Below are 19468 nucleotides of genomic sequence, written 5' to 3' on the forward strand. Positions count from 1 at the left end.
TTAAAGAATACCTGTTCATCCTTCTCTTTTCAAGCAAAATAAATTACTACTTAGTCATATGCTTATGAAAAATTCTATTTCTTTCTTGAATACCACAGAACATTTCTCAACTAAATATCATGTGACTTCTTACCTGGCAAACAGCTACAGTAAAATTCACCAATCAAATTGTGGCAATGGCCTCCATTTTTGCAGGGCTTGGAGGAACATTCATCAATATCCGTGGAACAATTTTTGTCTGTCCGAAAAGAAAATTAAACATTAAAACTATAAATCATTCTGGGAAAGCAGAAAAGCTGCTTCACGGTGCAAGTGACAACTGCATAATTTAACTTTTCCAGGTTGGAAACACTATTATATTTCTGCTTGACAATTTTAAAACTAGAGATATTCATAGATCATAGCTGATAGTTAACAAATTAAATATTTTAAAGAAATAAATATGAACACCATTTGCAAAAGCATCTTTTGTATATTCTAGCATCACAACTCAACACCATAATTACTAGGGCTATATGCCACTTTGAAAAAACTGTTTTAGAGATTTAATAACATTACTAACAATAGGAAGAAAAAAATATTTCTCAAGGTTTCATGCATATTTCCAGATGAATGAAGCAATTTCTCAGATCTAAAGAGAAACCCACGAGTTCATTCAGCTGTTCCTTCATTTTTCTGCTTTTAAAGAGATTTAATTGAGCTGTAATTCAAACTTATTCAAATCTGAAACAACAAAAATATAGGTGAATATACAGAAGATACACAGAGCGAAACATTTAGAAGACAATGGAATAGGTGGCTTATGAAAACAATTAACTCATTGAGCATGCCAAACAAAATCCACTCTCCTGTTTCTCTATTGTGCACTGCATTAATTTAGAGAAATCCATAGGCTGTTATAAATAATACTGGGATCTTTCTGAACAAAAATTGATCAAAAATTAGTGGGACAACTGTATGGACTAGGAGCTCTCATGAATACCAGAAGTTAAGGCAGAGACAGAGGGAAAACTGTAACTGTCACTGATGTGAACAAGCAGAACTTTTGTTGGTGTTCTACGTAAAAACTGATGCAAGGTTCCTTGTATCACTCAAATCAGACATACCGGATAGGTAATGCATCCCGGGGACCTCAGTCTAGGGAGCTGAATTAAAGGATCATATGAGGTTTCTGGGGTCCCTCTTGGACAAACAGACCTTAGACAATTCTAGATTCATTGCAACAATAAATGCATGGCTGGCAGATGGTGTCACCTTGCAGTTTTGTCTTCCTTAACTATATGGTGTACCTTCAGCTAGCACATAAAAACAGTATGTACACAAAAATCAAACTAAATGGGCAGGAGAGAGTGAGGAGAAGACAGAGGAAGGAAAAAACCCAACACCCACCCCTTTGTACTGTTTTTCTAAAATAATTGTTTAGAAAAAAGTTTAAGGGGCTGGAAGCAGAAGTTCATAGACAAGGATAAATAGTAGGTAAGACTTCAAAAATTATGTGGAAAATACTGCACAGTCACATAGTATGCTGGATTTAGTGATTAAATACAGATCACAAATCCAGTAGAATCAGTTTAAAGAAACATTAAATTTTTTATAGCTAGTGGGTTTTTCTGTTGCTGTTTTGTTGGTTTTTTTAATATTTTAAATAGATAAAAGAACTAGCAGAATACTTAAGAACACAAGACTTGGATTGATAGGGTATTTAATTACAAAACCATAATTTTTGAAAGGAATAATCATTCAAAAATTCAGAGATATTTGAATGTAGTATTGGTAGGGGAAAAGGTAACTGCAAGTTACTTGATTCAAAGTTAAAGGGAAAAGTACTCTCTGATTATAAAGAAAGAAATGTGAAAAACTTAGCTGAGAGCAGTCAAAATCCATGGAAAGGGAGAGGAGGATGAACAACATAATAACAAAGGAAATCAGAAAAACTGCAAAGAATGCAAAGTTCTCATTTGAAACCTGATAAAGAGTGAACATCTTACCTTTAAAAGGTAATTAAGAAAGCTGCTACTTTCTATAAGTACACAAGTAAAAACTTCCTTTTTGTGGGATATTAGGAGATCAACACAGCACTACCTGGTTTTCAAAGCATGAGCAAGCCCAACTGACAAAAAAGTAGGTCAAGTTGCTAAGGATAACCTAAAAAGTACAACATAAATATCCAGGCTTGAAATCAGACCAGCAAAGGCATGTAGCTATTAGATGGTCAGGGTAACAAGAAATTATGCTGTATGTACTTCAGTATTAAAGATTAAGGAAAGCTATGGATTTCCATGCAGTGAAGAAGGATGCTCACTGATAATGGCAATCATGCAAAATTATTCAACACTTCTTCTGCCTCAATCATCAGTAAAAAGACCAGCTGCAAAGTAGGACATTATCATAATTGATACCTATGATTAAAGGGCAAAACTTTGGTGTTGAATAGAGAAGAAAAGCTGTAGAATTGTCAGATAAGTTAAATATTCAGATAGGCTGGTCTGATGAGCTAGAGCCTTGGGTACTGGGTACTAGTGGACAAAATCTCAACAGTTTTCTTTATAAGCATGTGAAAAATAGGTAAAGTACTCGAAGACTCAGTAACATCAACCTTTGAGAAAAGAATGAAATACAGAGACATGAAATTATAGATCCATTTGTGAAACTTCAGTTCCTGGAAGAAATATTAGGAAAAGTTGTTAAAGTCTTTACTTGCAAGAACCTATAAATATAAAATATTTTTTTTTAAAATGAGCCTTATATAAACAAATTGGTTCCCTTCTACTCTAAATTTACACACCTTGTGGATAAAAAAAAGCTGGCAGCATATGTCATGCTCCTTCTGTTCACTAATGTTTCTGCTATCTTTTGTGAAATCCTCATAATTGGTCTAACATAGAAACTACAAGAGAATATTATGAGGTAATTCAAATTTTTTGGAGATCCATATTCGTACATTAGTTATCAGTGGTTTTACTACCAGACTGGATCAATGAATTGCATAGATTTTGAAAGAAATCTACTGCCCATTCGGTTCCACTCATTCTTTTTCAACAATCTAGATGGTGGACAGCAAAGCTTGCTGATGGCAACACAAAAAGGTAAATTGAAGAACAGGATTAGAAATCTTCATAAATTTTAACAAATTGAAGATGGAGTTTGAAGTAACAAATGTAATCCAATCAGAACAAGTGGAAGATACCATACAGAAAATCATACGTAGGAACAAACCCCAGAATTTTGTTTTAAAACAGTTTGCTGGGATACATAAAAAGGGACATACCCAGTTAGAAGCATAGAATAATCCTTCCATTCTCATCTTACTGGAGTAAAGCTGCAGTTGGAGTACTTTGCATTGTGCAGTGAGGTGCATTCAAGAAAATTGTGGACCAAATGAGAGTCCATATGAGCATGTTAGGAATGACAAACAGCTCAAAAGCATGACCTCTTAGTATGAACAAAATGAATGGGCCTGTAAAGTCTAAATAAAGAAAATTTTAATAGAAATGTGATGACAATCATAAAATAAAAAATGTACTTTTGCAAAAGTCATCAGTTTGCTGTGTTTGTAACGGACAGGATGAGAAGTAATGCATTTAAACTGCATTGAAATATTAGACAATAGTGAACTCCTTCTAATAGTATAATATCACACTGGAAAGATTCCCCTAGAAAATAAGGCATCCTTGGACTTCTTAAAGAAGATACATGGGTGAGAAAGCAACATAGTATGTTATGTGGTTTTTGCTGGGATAAGGATGGAACAGATTATAGCTATTATTTTGTTCTAGTGTTGTGATTATATAATTTACAGGGCATACACTCTGTTTATAACACTGAAGGAGGCCCAAAGACTTATGTTTGTGTAGTGAGTTGGATTGTCTGGAAACTTGCTTTGTCTCATGGTAAAGGTCATAAGTTACTTGCTGTGTGATAACTGAGCTCTGACTTTGGAACCTAGTGCTTCTATCCAAATCTCTGTCTCTATTTCTCCATTAAAGCACATTTCTGCACTAGTCATATAAAAAAGAGGTGAGTCCGGGCTTGCAGCAGACGAGAGAAACAGGATAAAAGTGTTAACACTAGCAGGAAGAGACAAACACATTCTTCATGCACACCATAAATGCATATGGTTGAAATTACAGGGGGACAGATACAAAGGCCTACCCTTCCAAAGAAAGCAGTATAGCTTTTGGCACATTCAATCTGAACTCACCGCTCAAATCCTTCTCATGAGAAAACCATAATGAGACAAATGAGGCATTTTATACTTCACTGAGTCTCTTTTTCTGTAGGTAAATGTGAAAAGTCCTTACTCTATTATTTCAACAATGACTTTTAAACAGGTACTTCTGTCAGAGACTGAAATATTATATTTTATGACTTAAACATTTTCTTAAAGGACTTTTAAAACTGTATTACAAAAGCTGAAGACTCCCACACCCTGAATGGGGTCCTGACTGAGGCCTGACACTGCTTGCTGATGAAGATAAGATAAAGTAACAACTCAGGGCTGGGGACATTCACTGAGCACAGGCTTAACACCTCCAAGATGAGGACCACAGCCCCAGGGCTATCAGCTGCCAGGCTCAAACAGACCCTCCAAGGGGTGGAGGGAGGAGAGGTGCTGGGTATCTTGGAAAAGCCTCTGGTCAGAGGCGCAGTGACTGCCCATCCTCCACTGTGCAGAGGAGCCCAGCTGAGGGGTCCTCACTGGGGGGAGAAGCTTATCCACAGCAGAAGGGGTGACATGGCCCAACACAGGGGCCCCCCAAGGGGTCCCCAGACCCTGCACCAGAGCACCAGAGATGATGCAACAGACCCTCAGTGTTGCAAGGGACAGTATGTCAAGCTGGCCCCTGTAAGAGAGGCACGTGGGCATTCCCACCTGGCCCGAAGTGTATATTAATCCACGGAATTCTGCACCCTTCGGCGTGTGGCAGCATGTAGCAGCGTGGCCACAGCGGCAACGGGGGACCCTCACCACCAGCAGACCGGATGGAGGGGAGCAACGAGACGTCGTTGGGACCCTCGGATGGGTGATTGCTTCCATCTAACCCATCACCTCTCCCTGTTCCCCCACCCCCCACGCACACTTTTCTTTCTCTCTTTCTTTTTTTCTTCCCTTCTCTTTGCCTCTTTTAAATAAAATACATCCATTTTTTGGCAACAACATCTAACCTCGTTTGGTTTTAATCTCATTCCTGGGGATATTTTGAACCTTCCTGGTTCTTTCCGGTTTATGCTCAGAGTCTTAGCTTGCTTTGCTTTCCTGGGTCTAAACCGGATTGTAACAACTTCATTTCTACTCTCACTTCCTTTCCTGCATCTCCCTTTCACAGGAGACCAAGCCTATGTGACAACTGAAATCTTGTGATAACTTTTGTTTAGCTAAACAGTACATTTTTCAATGTACTGCAGGACACTTCTGGTCACTTGAAGTTTTTAGATACAAGCACAGAAAAAACCACACAGATTATAGCTACTGAACTGTAGCTGAGCTGTATGTGGGGAAACAACAAAAGCAATTTGAAAAGGACTGCTGAAGACCTCAGCATATGAGCCCTATTGCAGTGCTGTGAGAGAAAAAATCCTCAGATGTATTTAAATAAAACAAAAAAGGAACATTGATGTGTAAAATACCTCTGCATAAAACATTGATTAGAATGTTCCATATTTAAAAATAAATGGGGAAGATGCAGGAAAACTACACAGTTTATTCAACAACTGAATAAAGCATGCTGTCGGTAAGGGCTTAAAGAGCTCCATCTGTTTCATTTAGAAGAAACTAAACCAAAAAGTGACTTGATTACAGACTGTAAGTATCTTTACAAAGAGAAAATACTTGGGTAGCAAGAACTTTTTCATTTTGTGTAGAAAAGGTAATGAAATGCAATAGCTTGAAGTTGAAGACAAAAATTTAAATAAAATATTTAATATAAACTTCTAAACCTGATGGTGATTACTACTAGAAAAAAATGCCAGTGAAATTCTGGCTTCTTTTCATGCATTCAAATCAGGGTTGAATCCTTTTGGATTCATTGTGTGCTTTAATCAAAACTAGAGTAATTAGCTTCAGTACAAGGTGGTTAATGGCCAACATTAACTGCCTTCTGGTATACAGACCTAATATAGAGCATACAACCAGCAATCTATGGATTGTTAGAAGACTTGCAGAATAAATACACTCATCTTTTAGCCCTCTCTGTGTCTTTCTTGGGAAAACATCAAAACAATTTAGTGAAACAACTATATTTCTGTGACAGCAATAGCCCACCCTGAGGCACCCGGGCTCTGTAGCATCACTGTCATCATGTGAAATGCATATATCCTGTTCTTGGAGGTTTTGGAGGTTACTAGGATAACTAGGTGTAAGGTGCTGCTCTATTGTTACCAGAGTAAATAGCCAATGCTGTTCTATTTCCTGCCTGGCTACAAAAAAAATTAATTTTTATGAAATTTTATTTTATAAAATGGCTTTTAAAACATCATTCTGCATTTAACACATTTCCTCTCCTGCTTCAAGACTCCTCAGTAGTCTTTGGTCAATTTACTATTTATGTCAAGAGAATCAAGCTGTGGTATGATGTTCCCACTATCCCCACTGCAGCCCTGAGGCCCAGTACACATGGCATTTCCATTGCTAGCATTGGGCCACTGCCCAGGTGTCAAGCTAAGAGCAGAGGCCTCAGGACTTTGAAAATCACCTTATAGATCATCTAGTGCCAAGCCCCCTGCCACGAGCAGGGACACTTTCCATGAGACCAAGTTGCATAATTCCCCATCCAACACATCCTTGAACACTTCTGGGGATGGGGCATCCACAGAAAATAAAGAAAAAATTCATGACAAAGAGAAAAGCCAAAGCGTAAAGAACAAAAAAAAGTCAACAAGTTACTAAAGATGGCACCAAGTAAGAATCCTACTTAGTGTGGTCATACCAAAACTGAGAGATCATACCTTTTATAGTATGGCTCTATAAAAGCAAAGGATGTCAAAAGGTAATTGCCTCATTGGCTAAAAAGACAACCCAGTATATACTGGGAAATATAATTTAGTATCAAAACCTCCAGTATTATGCTAGTTGGTATTGCAAAGGCAGTGTTGCACAACAGAATTTTTCCAATATCAATGATTCAGTGGATTTTTTCCAGAAGAGGAACCATATACTAGAAAAAAACTAAACAAACCCAAAATAAAACCATTCTTATCTAAGATGCCACTTCTGTCTCTCAAATTCATTAACAGAATATCTGGGAGGGATCAAAAACATGAGCTGGGGAAGTTGCTTGGAGATTGATTTTTTTATGTCAGGGTTTATTCACTGATTGCTCAGGTCATAACAGAAAATTAAGTCCTAACAGGTTTCTTGAGGCAGTTGTAATAAAAATTTTGATTAAAATTCTGTCTTGATATTCATATGTTATTTTCCAGGTGTACTCAGATGTAAAAAGTAAAATCAATGCTCACTGTGCTGTCATACTACTGTTCATTGTATGGTGTCATCCATGATATTAACATAGAAAAAAATATGGTTTTTTTATGTCAAGGAAAAATGAGGTTGATTTCCCACTCAGGAAGACTAAAAATTTCAGCCACGTGTTCCAGTATCTTCTCTGTGTTTTAATCACTGTATGAGCTTTTCTAGACATGATTGTTTTTCTTTTTTTTTAATTTGATAAGACCCTCCTAGCAACCAACATTTTTAAAATTGAAAATCAAGCCTATTCATATAAAATGATTATTTTCCAATTTATCTAAAAGTAATTAAGTAGGTAGTCACACCCAGAAAGATGTTAATGCTCTTCATATGTCATCCATATCAGTTGGAATCACTACTAAAAAAAACAACCATTATATATGAAATAAAAGGGATAAACTGGAATACAAAAATAATCTCATAACACCTTCAGAAGAGCAAAGATAAAGTAAATTTAATACAAGCTAATTAAAGTTTTGATTGAAGACTCAACTTATCTTCTGTCAGGTGGTTCTATTATTATTCACCCTCTAATTTAAACCAATCATGCTTAGCATTTGCAGATGGAATACTATTGGAGAAATGTGCCATTTGATTTCTCACATAAAAAACCCAAGCAACTTTGCTTATATTTAAAGTGACTGGAAAAAAACAATTGATTTTCTTTTCTTTCATTATCTTTCAAGTGCAATTCATTAACTTTTATGTTATTTTATCAAAAATTTTATATAATGTAATTTGCAGCATGATGAAACAGACTATTCTGCACTCTACTGAATTCTGAATTTTTTTCCCATTCAAGTGTTCTAACCTGAATTCCTTCCAAGGAAGGCAGATACACTTACACACGACATGACAATAAATATTCTCCAATAACTCAGAAATACATAGTGAATACATTTCCATGTATGCATAAATGCTGTTTATTTTCCAGCATGTTAACTTTGCACACCCCACAGTGGGAAGCCTGCCCTCAGCAGCCTGCCATTTACAGTGTTTGTGGCAACCAGCAGCCCATCTGGACTGTTCCAGCTGAGCAGAGGCAAGGAAGTCAGCCCTTCACTTCCCCATGGCCTGCTATGAGTCAGAGCTCTGCTGGCCAGGAGACTGGGCAACCATCCCTTTCTGTAGTCTTCAGCTTCCAGGTTTTGTTTTGGTTTGAAAAACATTAACGCTTTGACTAGAGATCAGACAGAGGCATGCTGTTTAAATGAACTTGATCATTAGGGGATATCACAGAAAAAACCTGGCTTTTGAGCTCCTTCTGTGAGGGCCAAAAGGGATGATTGATGTGGAACAATAAACTGACACACGAGATGCAAGCAAGACTGAGTTTCTGTGACTGAATCTAAGAATGGGTGAGCATCCACAGATCACAGAATCAATTAGGTTGCACTAGACCTCCAAGATCATCGAGTCTAGCCTTTGACCAATCATCACCATGTCAAATAAACCATAGCACTAAGGGCCATGTCCAATCGTTTCTTGAACATCTCCAGGGTTCCTGACTCCACCACTTCCCTGTCAGCCTGTTCCAGTGCTTGACAACCCTTTCCATTAAGAAATTCTACCTGATGTCCAACCTGAACCTCCCCTGGTGCAGCTGTGTCCTCTTGTCACTGGCGGCTTGGGAGAACAGGCCAACCCCCACCTTGCTAGAACCTCCTTTAGGGTAGCAGTAGATCTCTCAGGCCAGTTTTTTCCTTTGAATTGTTTGGGACAGCACTTTTTATGATTAGCACAGAAAAGAGGATGTAGTAACTCAATAATTTTGTACTATGCAGCTGTCCTGATATTAACTAAAAGCATTTATGTCAGGCAAAACATGCCTAAAATAGAATGGCTTTTGCAGGCTTACTGAAAACGAAGCTTAGAATACCATAGAAAAAGAATACACAGGAAATATTTTTGAAAGCCAAGAGAAAGGTATTACCTCATGTCTTGTGATGGGTTGAGCTGAGCTCCAAGACCTTGCACCTTGTATAATTTTGGTTTTCAAATGTTTGGTGTTGAAGTGCCCACTTGCTTAGTCACAATATCTACTACAGAATTCCTAAAGCTTAATAGTATGAGACATGATAGAGGAAACAATATAGATTTGAAAATCTATTTAAATTTAACATGCTTCAGAAAGTATATTAAAAGGCTTGCATATTTATTTATTTTCTTGTGTAAATTTAAGTCAATGTGTAACTGATGGTAGATTCTGACTTGATTCATACTGTCTCATTGTAACAACAAACATTAATGAGACACAGGCAAAAATTAGAGGGAGGATAATTTTACACATAGAGAATTCACATGGACCATGATACAAGTGAGAAAGTCAGATTAAAAATTTCATGCATATAAACTACAACTACAAAATTCAGTGCTAATTGATGAAGTAAAAATCACTTTGGAATCATGTTTTCTTCTACACAGTATTCAGTGGTGTCACCTTACTAGCATAGGGATCACCCACATATATCCACAGTTGTGAAATTCTTTTAAATAATAATTAATTAAATAAATAATTAAAGCAATCTCTTCCAACATTTAAAATAGGCAAAGGGTTTCAATGGGCAAAATATAACCCCATCATCTTTTTAAGATTAAAACCCATGCCTTCTCATCCCAAAACTATGAATTACAAAGTTCTCTACTTCCAGTGACTTATATTACCAGAGAAAATCCACTCAAATAATGAAAATGGTCAGTAATCACAACTCATAAAACTGCTTCTTCCTTCTGTATCATTGATGAATTCAACAGCATCCCACTGAGGGCATTTGAGAGCAAACTTTGATTGAAGAGAAAGTATTTACCTGGTCTTTCTCAGGAGCTGATTTTCTTGCCAGGGTAAAGGAAACTCCATGCAGCAGGTTCCAAAAGCAGCCAGAACTCTAGCGCTCACCCTTTCAGCAGCAAACAATTCAGCTGGCAGCAGAAGCTGCAAGACATCTCCCTGTTCCTCTCAGGACCCTCTCAGATGTTTTGGATGTTCGTGTCCTGCTGGCTTTCCTCAGCAGGACAGAGTTGCTTCCACCATCCAGCCCTGCTCCCTGTTACACTCATGGCACTGCCTCTTCCCAGCTCTGTTCCCAGGAAAGGACAAAGATCCACTATCTCCAGTCCACCATGGCCAAGGCCATTCAAGGCAGCCTTCCTGTCCAATGCTGCCCTTCCATCAGAGCTTTAGTGCACAAGGAATGTGATTCTAATCAGGATTGATGCTGCCACGCACAGATAGTAAACAGGAAAATAAACAAACAACCACGCCTAAGACAATTTTGTACCTGACCAGCTCAGATGCTAAAGTTTTATTGGAAATTGCTTTTAATATGATAGGAAAACAAAAGTGTGTTTAAAGGAAAATAAAATGTAACAATCAGTCTTATACGTTTAGTGGACTTTTTCGAATGTTACTTCCTTGATCAAGTCTCATTAGAATACAAAGTGTGATTGACAGGGCATTAGACAGATCTGTTGAAGAATTTTGTAACATGTGCCTTCATCAGAGCTAATTGTTATCAACTAACTGTGCTGTTTATGGTGCTTTTCTACATTAATTATGCAATTTCTCCATTGCTTAAATATTAAATATTAAGTAGATAAACAAAAATTTTATATATGTTTCCTTTAGCCCTTAAACAGCTTTTGAGTTTATCACTGCTACTGTAGCAATATCTTTGTGCACCATTTATATAAATCTTAAAACTCAGAAGAACATGGAGCATGCTTTTGCCACTGTTTGCTTTTCTATCTTGTAGAAGATAGAAGCCCAAATATCAGTATTTTGCATCAAAGACTCTTTCTAAAGAGGCTGAAGCAGTTGTTGGAAGGCTTGGAGAGAGCAGACCTAATGAGATCCACAATGACTGACTGTGAATTAATTGTACAAACAGCATGAGCACAGGCAAAAATATTCAGTGTAATCAGGAGGATTGTTGTCCCTACTTCTAATTCCAGTCAGTAGGCTGGCTTATTTTTTTTCTTATGGGAACTGTCCTGTCTCACAAAAAAAACCAATATGAAGTGAGATCAATAGCACATTCGTGATGAGAAGTCTCTCATGTAGGAAATGCAGGAGAAAATTGAGTTTTTATCATAATAGCCTATTATGCAGTCATGTGAACTTCTATGACTGCAATATAGGCCTCAAGGTATCCATTAAAATCTACTTATAACTCACTTGTAACTGTTTTACTGTTGACAGATCCTGAATCCTTCCTGTCTTGGAGTGAACAGGGATGTTATTGGCAAACTGTTGGTATCAGTATGAATCTAGGATAAAGAGTTCCTCCTAAGGAAGACATACTCTGTCCCAGGCTTCCTTGGTGATGCACACACACATTTATTTGTAGTTCTGGTTCTATAATGTGGATTCTATCACATCCCAGAATAGTGTAGCTGTATTTTCAAATGAACAGCTTTCCCTGCATAACCCAGTTCAAACTGACTGTTAGTAATCTACTACTGAAAAGTTAAGACATTTTCCATTTTGGTTCTAGCAGCATAGGAAAAAGTTTTAATAGCTTCCTCTTTTAAAATTATTGCATTGAAACTTCTATCTGTAGTAACAAATACTTTGTAATCACCTCTGTTATTTTCACAACTGATGCAAAATAGACATACTGTGCAAACTCATAACAACAAATCCAGTTACCAAAGTAAAAAGGAGAGGAAGATCTGACAGGAAATAGATCACATCCCAGTTTTGTAATGCTGAATAATAAAAGAATATGTTTCCATGGATCAAGAAAACTCACAGATGTTGGTGGGAATTACAACTACCATTACTTTCACAGATTCTAAATCTCTGTATATTGTCTTACATTCCTTATGTCCTGTCTTCCTTCTTTTAACCATTGACAAAAGATGAATGAAGAGCTTCTAAACTGAACGTCACTGGTGTTACTACCAACCTGAAATGCTCTATTTACAACTAACTTAATTTTGCCTCCTCATCCTTCACTGTTCTACTTGCTTCTTTGACCTTTCATTTCTCCATAATAGAACTCATCCATTTTTTTTTTCCTTTCTCTCCACTGGTCTCCACACATTTTGAACTCTCCAGACAAATCTGATTGACGTTTTATTACAAGATCCACTAAGTGTGTATGATTTCTTAGACTACCACTGCTTGTTTTTCTGTTACTCCTTATGACTAATGATGCTACATTTGCCTCTCTGAAATCAGCAGCTGAAAGTCAAGGTGTTCAGTGCCTGACATAGTTGTTAAGGTGACATATTTTTGGAGACAGTTTTACTGATTTCCCCATGATCCTGTTAGCCGCTTCTGGCAGAAAGCAGAGCCTTGAAGACTCTTCCTGATGCAAGAGCTATTTTCTTAAACCTGTTAGACACGCAAATAATTGTGCAACTTACAAGCAATTTATTACAAGGTTCTGATGGCACCTTTCTTAAAGAGAACAAAGTATCATTTACAAAAATTGTGTTCTTGTTACCATCTCAATCAAGTATGACTGTGATAAAATCTTCTGAAAGAAAAAGAGCACCAGCTACCTGCTCACCTATGTTTCATAGACTAGGTGTTTCCTGAAAAACTTTTTTCTTCTATGCAAAATACAGTTTTGCTTTCCATTAAGTAACCAGCAGCCTACACACACTGCTTTCATTTTTATCATATTAAGAGGGAAAGTAAAGCAGATTATCAATTGCACAGAACACTGAGTTGATTTTATTTTTATTAATGCTAAAGCACTAAAAAAAATGCTATTAATTTCAGAAAAGAAAATAAATATGTTAACTATTTAATGTCTTTTCCAGGTTAAAAGAAATCTTACCAGTGAATCCTGGAGGACAAGCACAGCTGTAGTCTGCAACCAGGTCTACACAAGTTGAATTGCTTTTACAGAAACCATAAGTGCACTCATCAAAGTTGATTTCACAGTTCAGGCCTTCAAATCCTTGGAAATAAAACCAAAGAGCGATGCATTATTCAGCTATATCTGTGCCTTATTTTTTTAAAGCATGTCTTTAGGTCCCTTGTTTTCAATTTACTCTTGTAAAAAATGATCTTGAATCCTTATGAAAAAATCATTCTAAAAGTTTTTTCTGCTCTGTCATTAGTAGGAAAATGCATGTTTTTCTGTCAAATATACTTTAAAAGGAGTCAATAAATGAAAGCACAAATTTAGGATGCGGTATGTTCATTAATCTAGTTGAACTTTTAGTTTAGCAGACACGAGAATTTATGTATCTGCTGCCATTTTGATGCCATTACAGATGAAGCGATGCTGGGATTTGGACATCTGCTCTCAAAATAAAAATCAGCTCTTAAAATCTCTCTTAAAATCAGCTCTCAAATATTTGCTTCTCTACTTTTTCTTTATTTGTTTTACAGAATCCCAAAATTATCAAGGTTGCAAGAGGCCTTCCAGGTCATCCAGTCCAACCGACAACCCAGCACTGCCACAATCACCCCTGAACCATATCCCCAAGTGCCACATCCAGACACCTCTCAAACACTTCCAGAGATGGTGAACTCACTACCTCCCTGGGCAATTATTCCAATGTCTAACCACTCTTTCAGTGACTTTTTTCTTGTTTATTAATATCTAATTTGAACCTCCACAATTTAGGGACATTTCCTCTCATCCTTTCGCTAGAGACATGGCAGTAGAGACAGACCCCCACCTCAATAAAACCTCCTTTCAGGTAGCTGTAGAGAGCAGTGAGGTTCCCCTCAGCCTTCTTTTCTACAGACTAAACAACCTCAGTTTCTTCTGTCATAATGACTTTTAGCAAACTCAGAGGTCTAACAGTGGCATTGTTTGTAGCTGAAATTGCTAGAGAATCTCCTCTCCAATATCTGACATTTCATGCTCTTGTAAATGTATTCTAATGCATGGTCATGCTACAAAATGAGTATCATTAGTGCTGTCACAGGCCATGGCTGCAGGAAGACCATGACTAATGCTAAGCTATCGGAACCCTCAGTGCAAGGCATATTCCCATAATTTCTCAAACTGACCATGGAACCAATTTCCACCGATCCTTAAGTCATAAAACTTTAGAATTACCCTTAATTCATTAATAATGTATAAAATAACAATTCTTACTTGCATTTAGAGTTTAATCAGACCCATGTCTCGCATGTAACACCTAAGCCACAAAATTACCAATGTGGATGCCAAGATTTATTTTTGTATAAGCTGGTTGGGCAAGCTTAAACAGCAAAATGATCTTCTCCAAGGTTAATTTCCAGCTAACTTCCAATATCTGTTTTGGCTTCTAATTTAAGCTAACTAATGACAGAGGCTGTACTTATGAGAATTATTTGTGGCAATTTCATCTCTTGTGATGAGTTTCTGAAGTAATCACCACTGGAATGACTGTATTAATATATACATACCAGGAATATTGTCAGCTATTAAATCTGCTACCATGAGTCCACATTTAGAAAATAGTATAATTTGGAGATTAAAATAAAAAAAAAATTTAAAACATAGAACATACTAGGTTATAAATCACAACCTTGGTTTTATTTTTAACTAAAAATCCATTTAAAAATATTCATAAAAAACCTATTTGTGAAAGCATTAAAGAAAGAAACTGTAATTTAAAATGTTTTCAAACATTTTAGGTTTTCTTTGACTAATATTTTATTGAAATCACTCATTTTTTCATACAGTACTGATAACACGGAGCAGTGTGCATTTTTAAAGACAGACCACAGGTGCTGAAAATCATATTACTTTTGTCTGTGAAAGTTCTAATAGATTTTTTTACTTGTGGCTTACTAAAGCTATTATGAACATTGTAATTTGCTATGATTAGTCAGAAATCTGCACATTATTAATGAAGGTTATTGATGACACTGTCCATGGAATTCATGTACTACCCATTTGTGTTTTCTCCACTGCTTCAGACTTTGCTAAAATCATGAAGTTCTGATTGAAAAAAGCTAGCACTTACAAGTATATCTGTCTCCATTCTTAATCTGTCTCCATTCTTAATGACTGTGGTTGTTTTGGTAGACACATTGACTTGGTGGACGAAGATAAAAATGAGACTTTGGAAAGGAATTAATAACTTCCATAGAAAGGAAATTTTGGCTTTGAATGGCTTTGAAGCCTGTGAAGAAGATGTTTTGCAAACTGCAGGCAGTTTTGAAAATTGTCAAAGATAATAAAAATAAATTATTTTGAACAACTTACCTTCAGGGCAAAAGCAATCATAGCTGTTGACATCATTCTGACAAACAGCACCATTCAAGCAGGGAGCTGAATCACACTCATTCATTTCTGTTTCACAATACTGGCCTGAAAAACCTGCAAATGAAGTAAGATAAGCTTTGATTTTCTTTGTCATTATGTATGCTATTAGCATGAAACTTTTATTTCAAATAGCGTTCTTTAACTAAACCAAAACGTCTTAAGATCCATAGTCCCCTGGAAAAGGAAACTTTAAGTCAGAGCTTCTGTATTTTATTTACAAAGGGTTAAATTTTACTCATTTCTTATTCCATATTACAAATACATCTTTTTGATGGAATAAGGCAATAAACAAAGTAGGAAATGCTTCCAGAATGCAAGAAGACATTCATAGCTGTATGAAAACAAGGTAGAAAGTTTCAGGTGTTTTTCTTGTTTAGAATAATTTTAGTATTTTTGTGGTGTAAGAATGTTTTGGTTTGGACTGACCTTAAAGATTAACTAGTTCCAAGCCCTCTGCCAGGGGCAGGGGACACCTTCCACTAGACCAGGTTGCTCAATAACTTTTTTTAAAATTTTGCCACATCAGTATAAGAAAGAGTACATCAATTATCTTTCATCCACTGTGTTGTCCTTATTACTGTGGAGAGGAACAAAATACAGAGTGCAAATATACTGAGGCGTAGCAAAGATGTCCTGTGTGAGTCAGGTCTCAGGAAAAGTGCACGGCTCAGATACAGTACATAAGGCTGTTGGGTTTGTTTCTAAAAGAAGGAAAGTGCACATCATTAAAACAAAAATCTGAAGACTAATTAAACTCGCATAAGGAAAGAGTAACTCAGTTTTCTTATTTCTTACAGGTACTTTGAAACACTGTATGGCGCACAGGTGGCGCAGTGCCGGCAGTGGGGGCTGCACAGGGGTCCTGTGAGGAGAGGAATTTGGGGCTAGAAATTTTTTAGTAGATCTACAAAACAAAACAAAACAAAACAAAACAATTAAATTAGCTCTCACTGTGGGGAAACAGGGCAGAGTTACCTACTTGCCCCTAACTTACATGTGCTAGATGAAGACAAGATGAATCGGTATTTTTGTAAATAGCCACCAAAGGTACAAGATTTAATCTGAAGAATAATGAGGAATAATAGAGACCTATATATTTAAATTTGTTTTGATGATACTCAATATTGAAGAAACTTGGGAGGGGGGAAGAAACACCAATGAAATGAGCTCATGCTTTATACATTTAAAATGTAAAATTCAGAGGAGAAGAAAATAAGAATAAAAATCTGTTTTGCATGTGAGAACTGAAGAGACAAATTCCTTTTGCTGTGCTTTAGAGCATTTTGACCTTTAGGAAAACAAAAGTGGTCAGGCATAGCTGACAACCTACTTTAATTTAACTGTTACAGATTATTTTTTTAAGTTTTAACAAGTTAGAATTGTTTTCTAGAAGTTATGTTCTTTTGAAAATGTTAACGTTTATAACCTATAGCCTGACACCTATAAGTGAGAAATAGCTACCTAGTTGGAAACTAATTCAGATTGAAAACTTAACTAACTGCAATCTGGCCTAAATAAGGTTCGGGCTGGTGGTTTTTTTTTTGGTTTTTTTTTTTTTTTTTTTTTTTTTTTTTTGTTTGTTTGTTTGTTTGCTTGTTTGTTTTTTCATTAAAAAGACAAAAATTAACAAGTACAGAAGGACTGAGAACAGCATCTTATTCTTAAAAATGGAAAAAAAATACTTCTCCAAGCTGTTCTTTTTTTCTTTTTTTTAGCATTTATCCCTATTCATAAATTATTGAAAACACCACCTTGTAGAGAGCTTCTTAGAGGAGTTACTGGGAAGTTTATTAGGTCATTTTTGAAATAAATACTGAGCAATTTTATAGGCCTTGATGATAGTGTTAAAATGTTTTAGGAACAACTGCTGCCATTTCAGGATCAGAAAAAATCCCCACATTTTGATCCTACCATGTGAAACAGTCTGAAATCTGAAAACAGAAGTGACCCATGATCTCCCAGCTCTCAACAGGACTGGTTGTGATGGTGCAACAACTCCTTGTGATGAGTCATGACCTTGTCACCCTTTCTCAGGAGTGATGTAAATATCCAGCAGTTGTATTCTGACATTCTGAGGATTTTTGTTACAGAAGGACTAGAAGGCAAGGGAAAATATCATAGGGGCAAATACAGAGCTGCAGGTAGCAGAAGCTAATTTGTAAAGGTTTTCATTAGATAGTTTACTTCATTGCTATGTTATAAACTTATGGATTGGAAGGGAAGAAATTAAAGACATAACTAGAATCTGTCTTTAATAGAATTTGGTGCATACAATGTGAATTATCCATTCTGAAAGAGCTGAAAGGAAAACATATTGATAGAATTTTATTTATTCTTGTCAACAGAATATGTCCTGCAGAGAGAAAAAAAATTAAATTTAGTTTTTATCCCAATTTTTTTCTGCTGAAGTAGAATTATTCATTTTTAATATAATAATATAATATAATATAATATAATATAATATAATATAATATAATATACTGTGATTATGTTTATTTCTTGCTGATCAACATACCAATAAATGACACTTCTTTCACAAACATTAAAAAGCTCAACAGGACTGGTTGTGATGGTGCAACTTAATAGGCTGAAGGAACATGAGGAAAAATAAGCTTCATTTGTATTATTTTTAAATCAAGAGTGAGTTGAGGAATGCTTTTAGGTACATTATAATCCATGTATTCACACTTAATTACTTGTGATATAATAACATTAAGTTAGGCAACAAAATAGAAGAAACTAGTAAACTAAAATATAAATATTTCTGCATTTTTGAAATCATACAAGTTAATCAGTTCCATACATTTGAAAATATGAAAATAAATGTATCTGTATAAGTGCTCCAAACCTTTGTGCTCTACCCTCTGACCTCATAAGATGACTTTGGCAGACCCAACACTGTGCTCTAGGAGCCAGGAAAATATTCTGTTCCTTCATCCATCCAGCTCCTCTCTCCATTAGCCAGCGATAAGGGGTATCAGAGATACACCTACTCCTGAATAAATATTTCCATGCAGTCAAGTGAAAAGCACGTGTCCCATAAATCCTTTCAAACAGTTGAGAAAATGTTTATGGGAATCTTTTATGTAAAAATGTATTAATGTCATTGTGGTTTAATCTAGAGTGATCCTTAAAAATAATATAAAATGATATAGTATACATGTAATATACATATATAGAATAGTATAGTACTGTATCCTATCATATCATAAGTAATTTTATCATAAAATAGTGGGTTTATATTTGTATAAAATAGGTAAATTGTGATCTCCAAAAATATTTTCATATTGCCTTCACTGAGTGGCAAATAGCTATGATCAGAGCATATAATAGATGATGCAGCTGTTCCACGACTTTCTTTATGCTGAAAACGCAAGGGTAAAACCCATCTGAGAGATGAATTAGAAGTATTAAACTATCTTGCTTCAATTATTGCAAAGAAGGAATTCATAACTCAGAATTTCTGGAGTCAGAACTGGAAAAACCTGTCATAATTATTTACTAAAGATATAATTTCATTATTTTTTGCCAACACACACATACATAGCAGTAAATATTTTCAGCTCTCAAGATTTATATCTCTTTATTTGGACTTCCTCCTCAGATGAGGATGAGATCTTTATTCCACTGGCGCTAGTCATAGTTTCCTTTTCTAATATAAATATAAGAGAAAGCATAAAGAGTCAAGAAAAGTAATAAGATTTACTGGAAAGTAATTTTGTGAAAGCAACATTGTTTGCAGGACTCTTTTACATATATGAAGTTGCTTTAAAAATAG

At 35.9% G+C, this 19468-nt stretch overlaps 1 protein-coding gene across 4 annotated transcripts in view; it reads right to left on the bottom strand.

The window, feature by feature from the left end:
- The window catches only part of EYS (eyes shut homolog), an 860563-nt gene that overhangs the window by 567514 nt on the left and 273581 nt on the right, over positions 1-19468 (bottom strand). For all 4 annotated transcript variants that reach the window (XM_048297572.1, XM_048297571.1, XM_048297573.1 and 1 more), the window contains 3 exons: positions 15631-15744; positions 13255-13377; positions 134-238 (listed from right to left, as the gene is read on the bottom strand). In XM_048297572.1, the coding sequence (XP_048153529.1) occupies positions 134-238; positions 13255-13377; positions 15631-15744 (342 nt within the window). The remainder of the gene's footprint in view (positions 1-133; positions 239-13254; positions 13378-15630; positions 15745-19468) is intronic.

The sequence above is a fragment of the Corvus hawaiiensis genome, chromosome 3 (assembly GCF_020740725.1).
Source record: "Corvus hawaiiensis isolate bCorHaw1 chromosome 3, bCorHaw1.pri.cur, whole genome shotgun sequence".
Taxonomy (NCBI): Eukaryota; Metazoa; Chordata; class Aves; order Passeriformes; family Corvidae; genus Corvus; species Corvus hawaiiensis.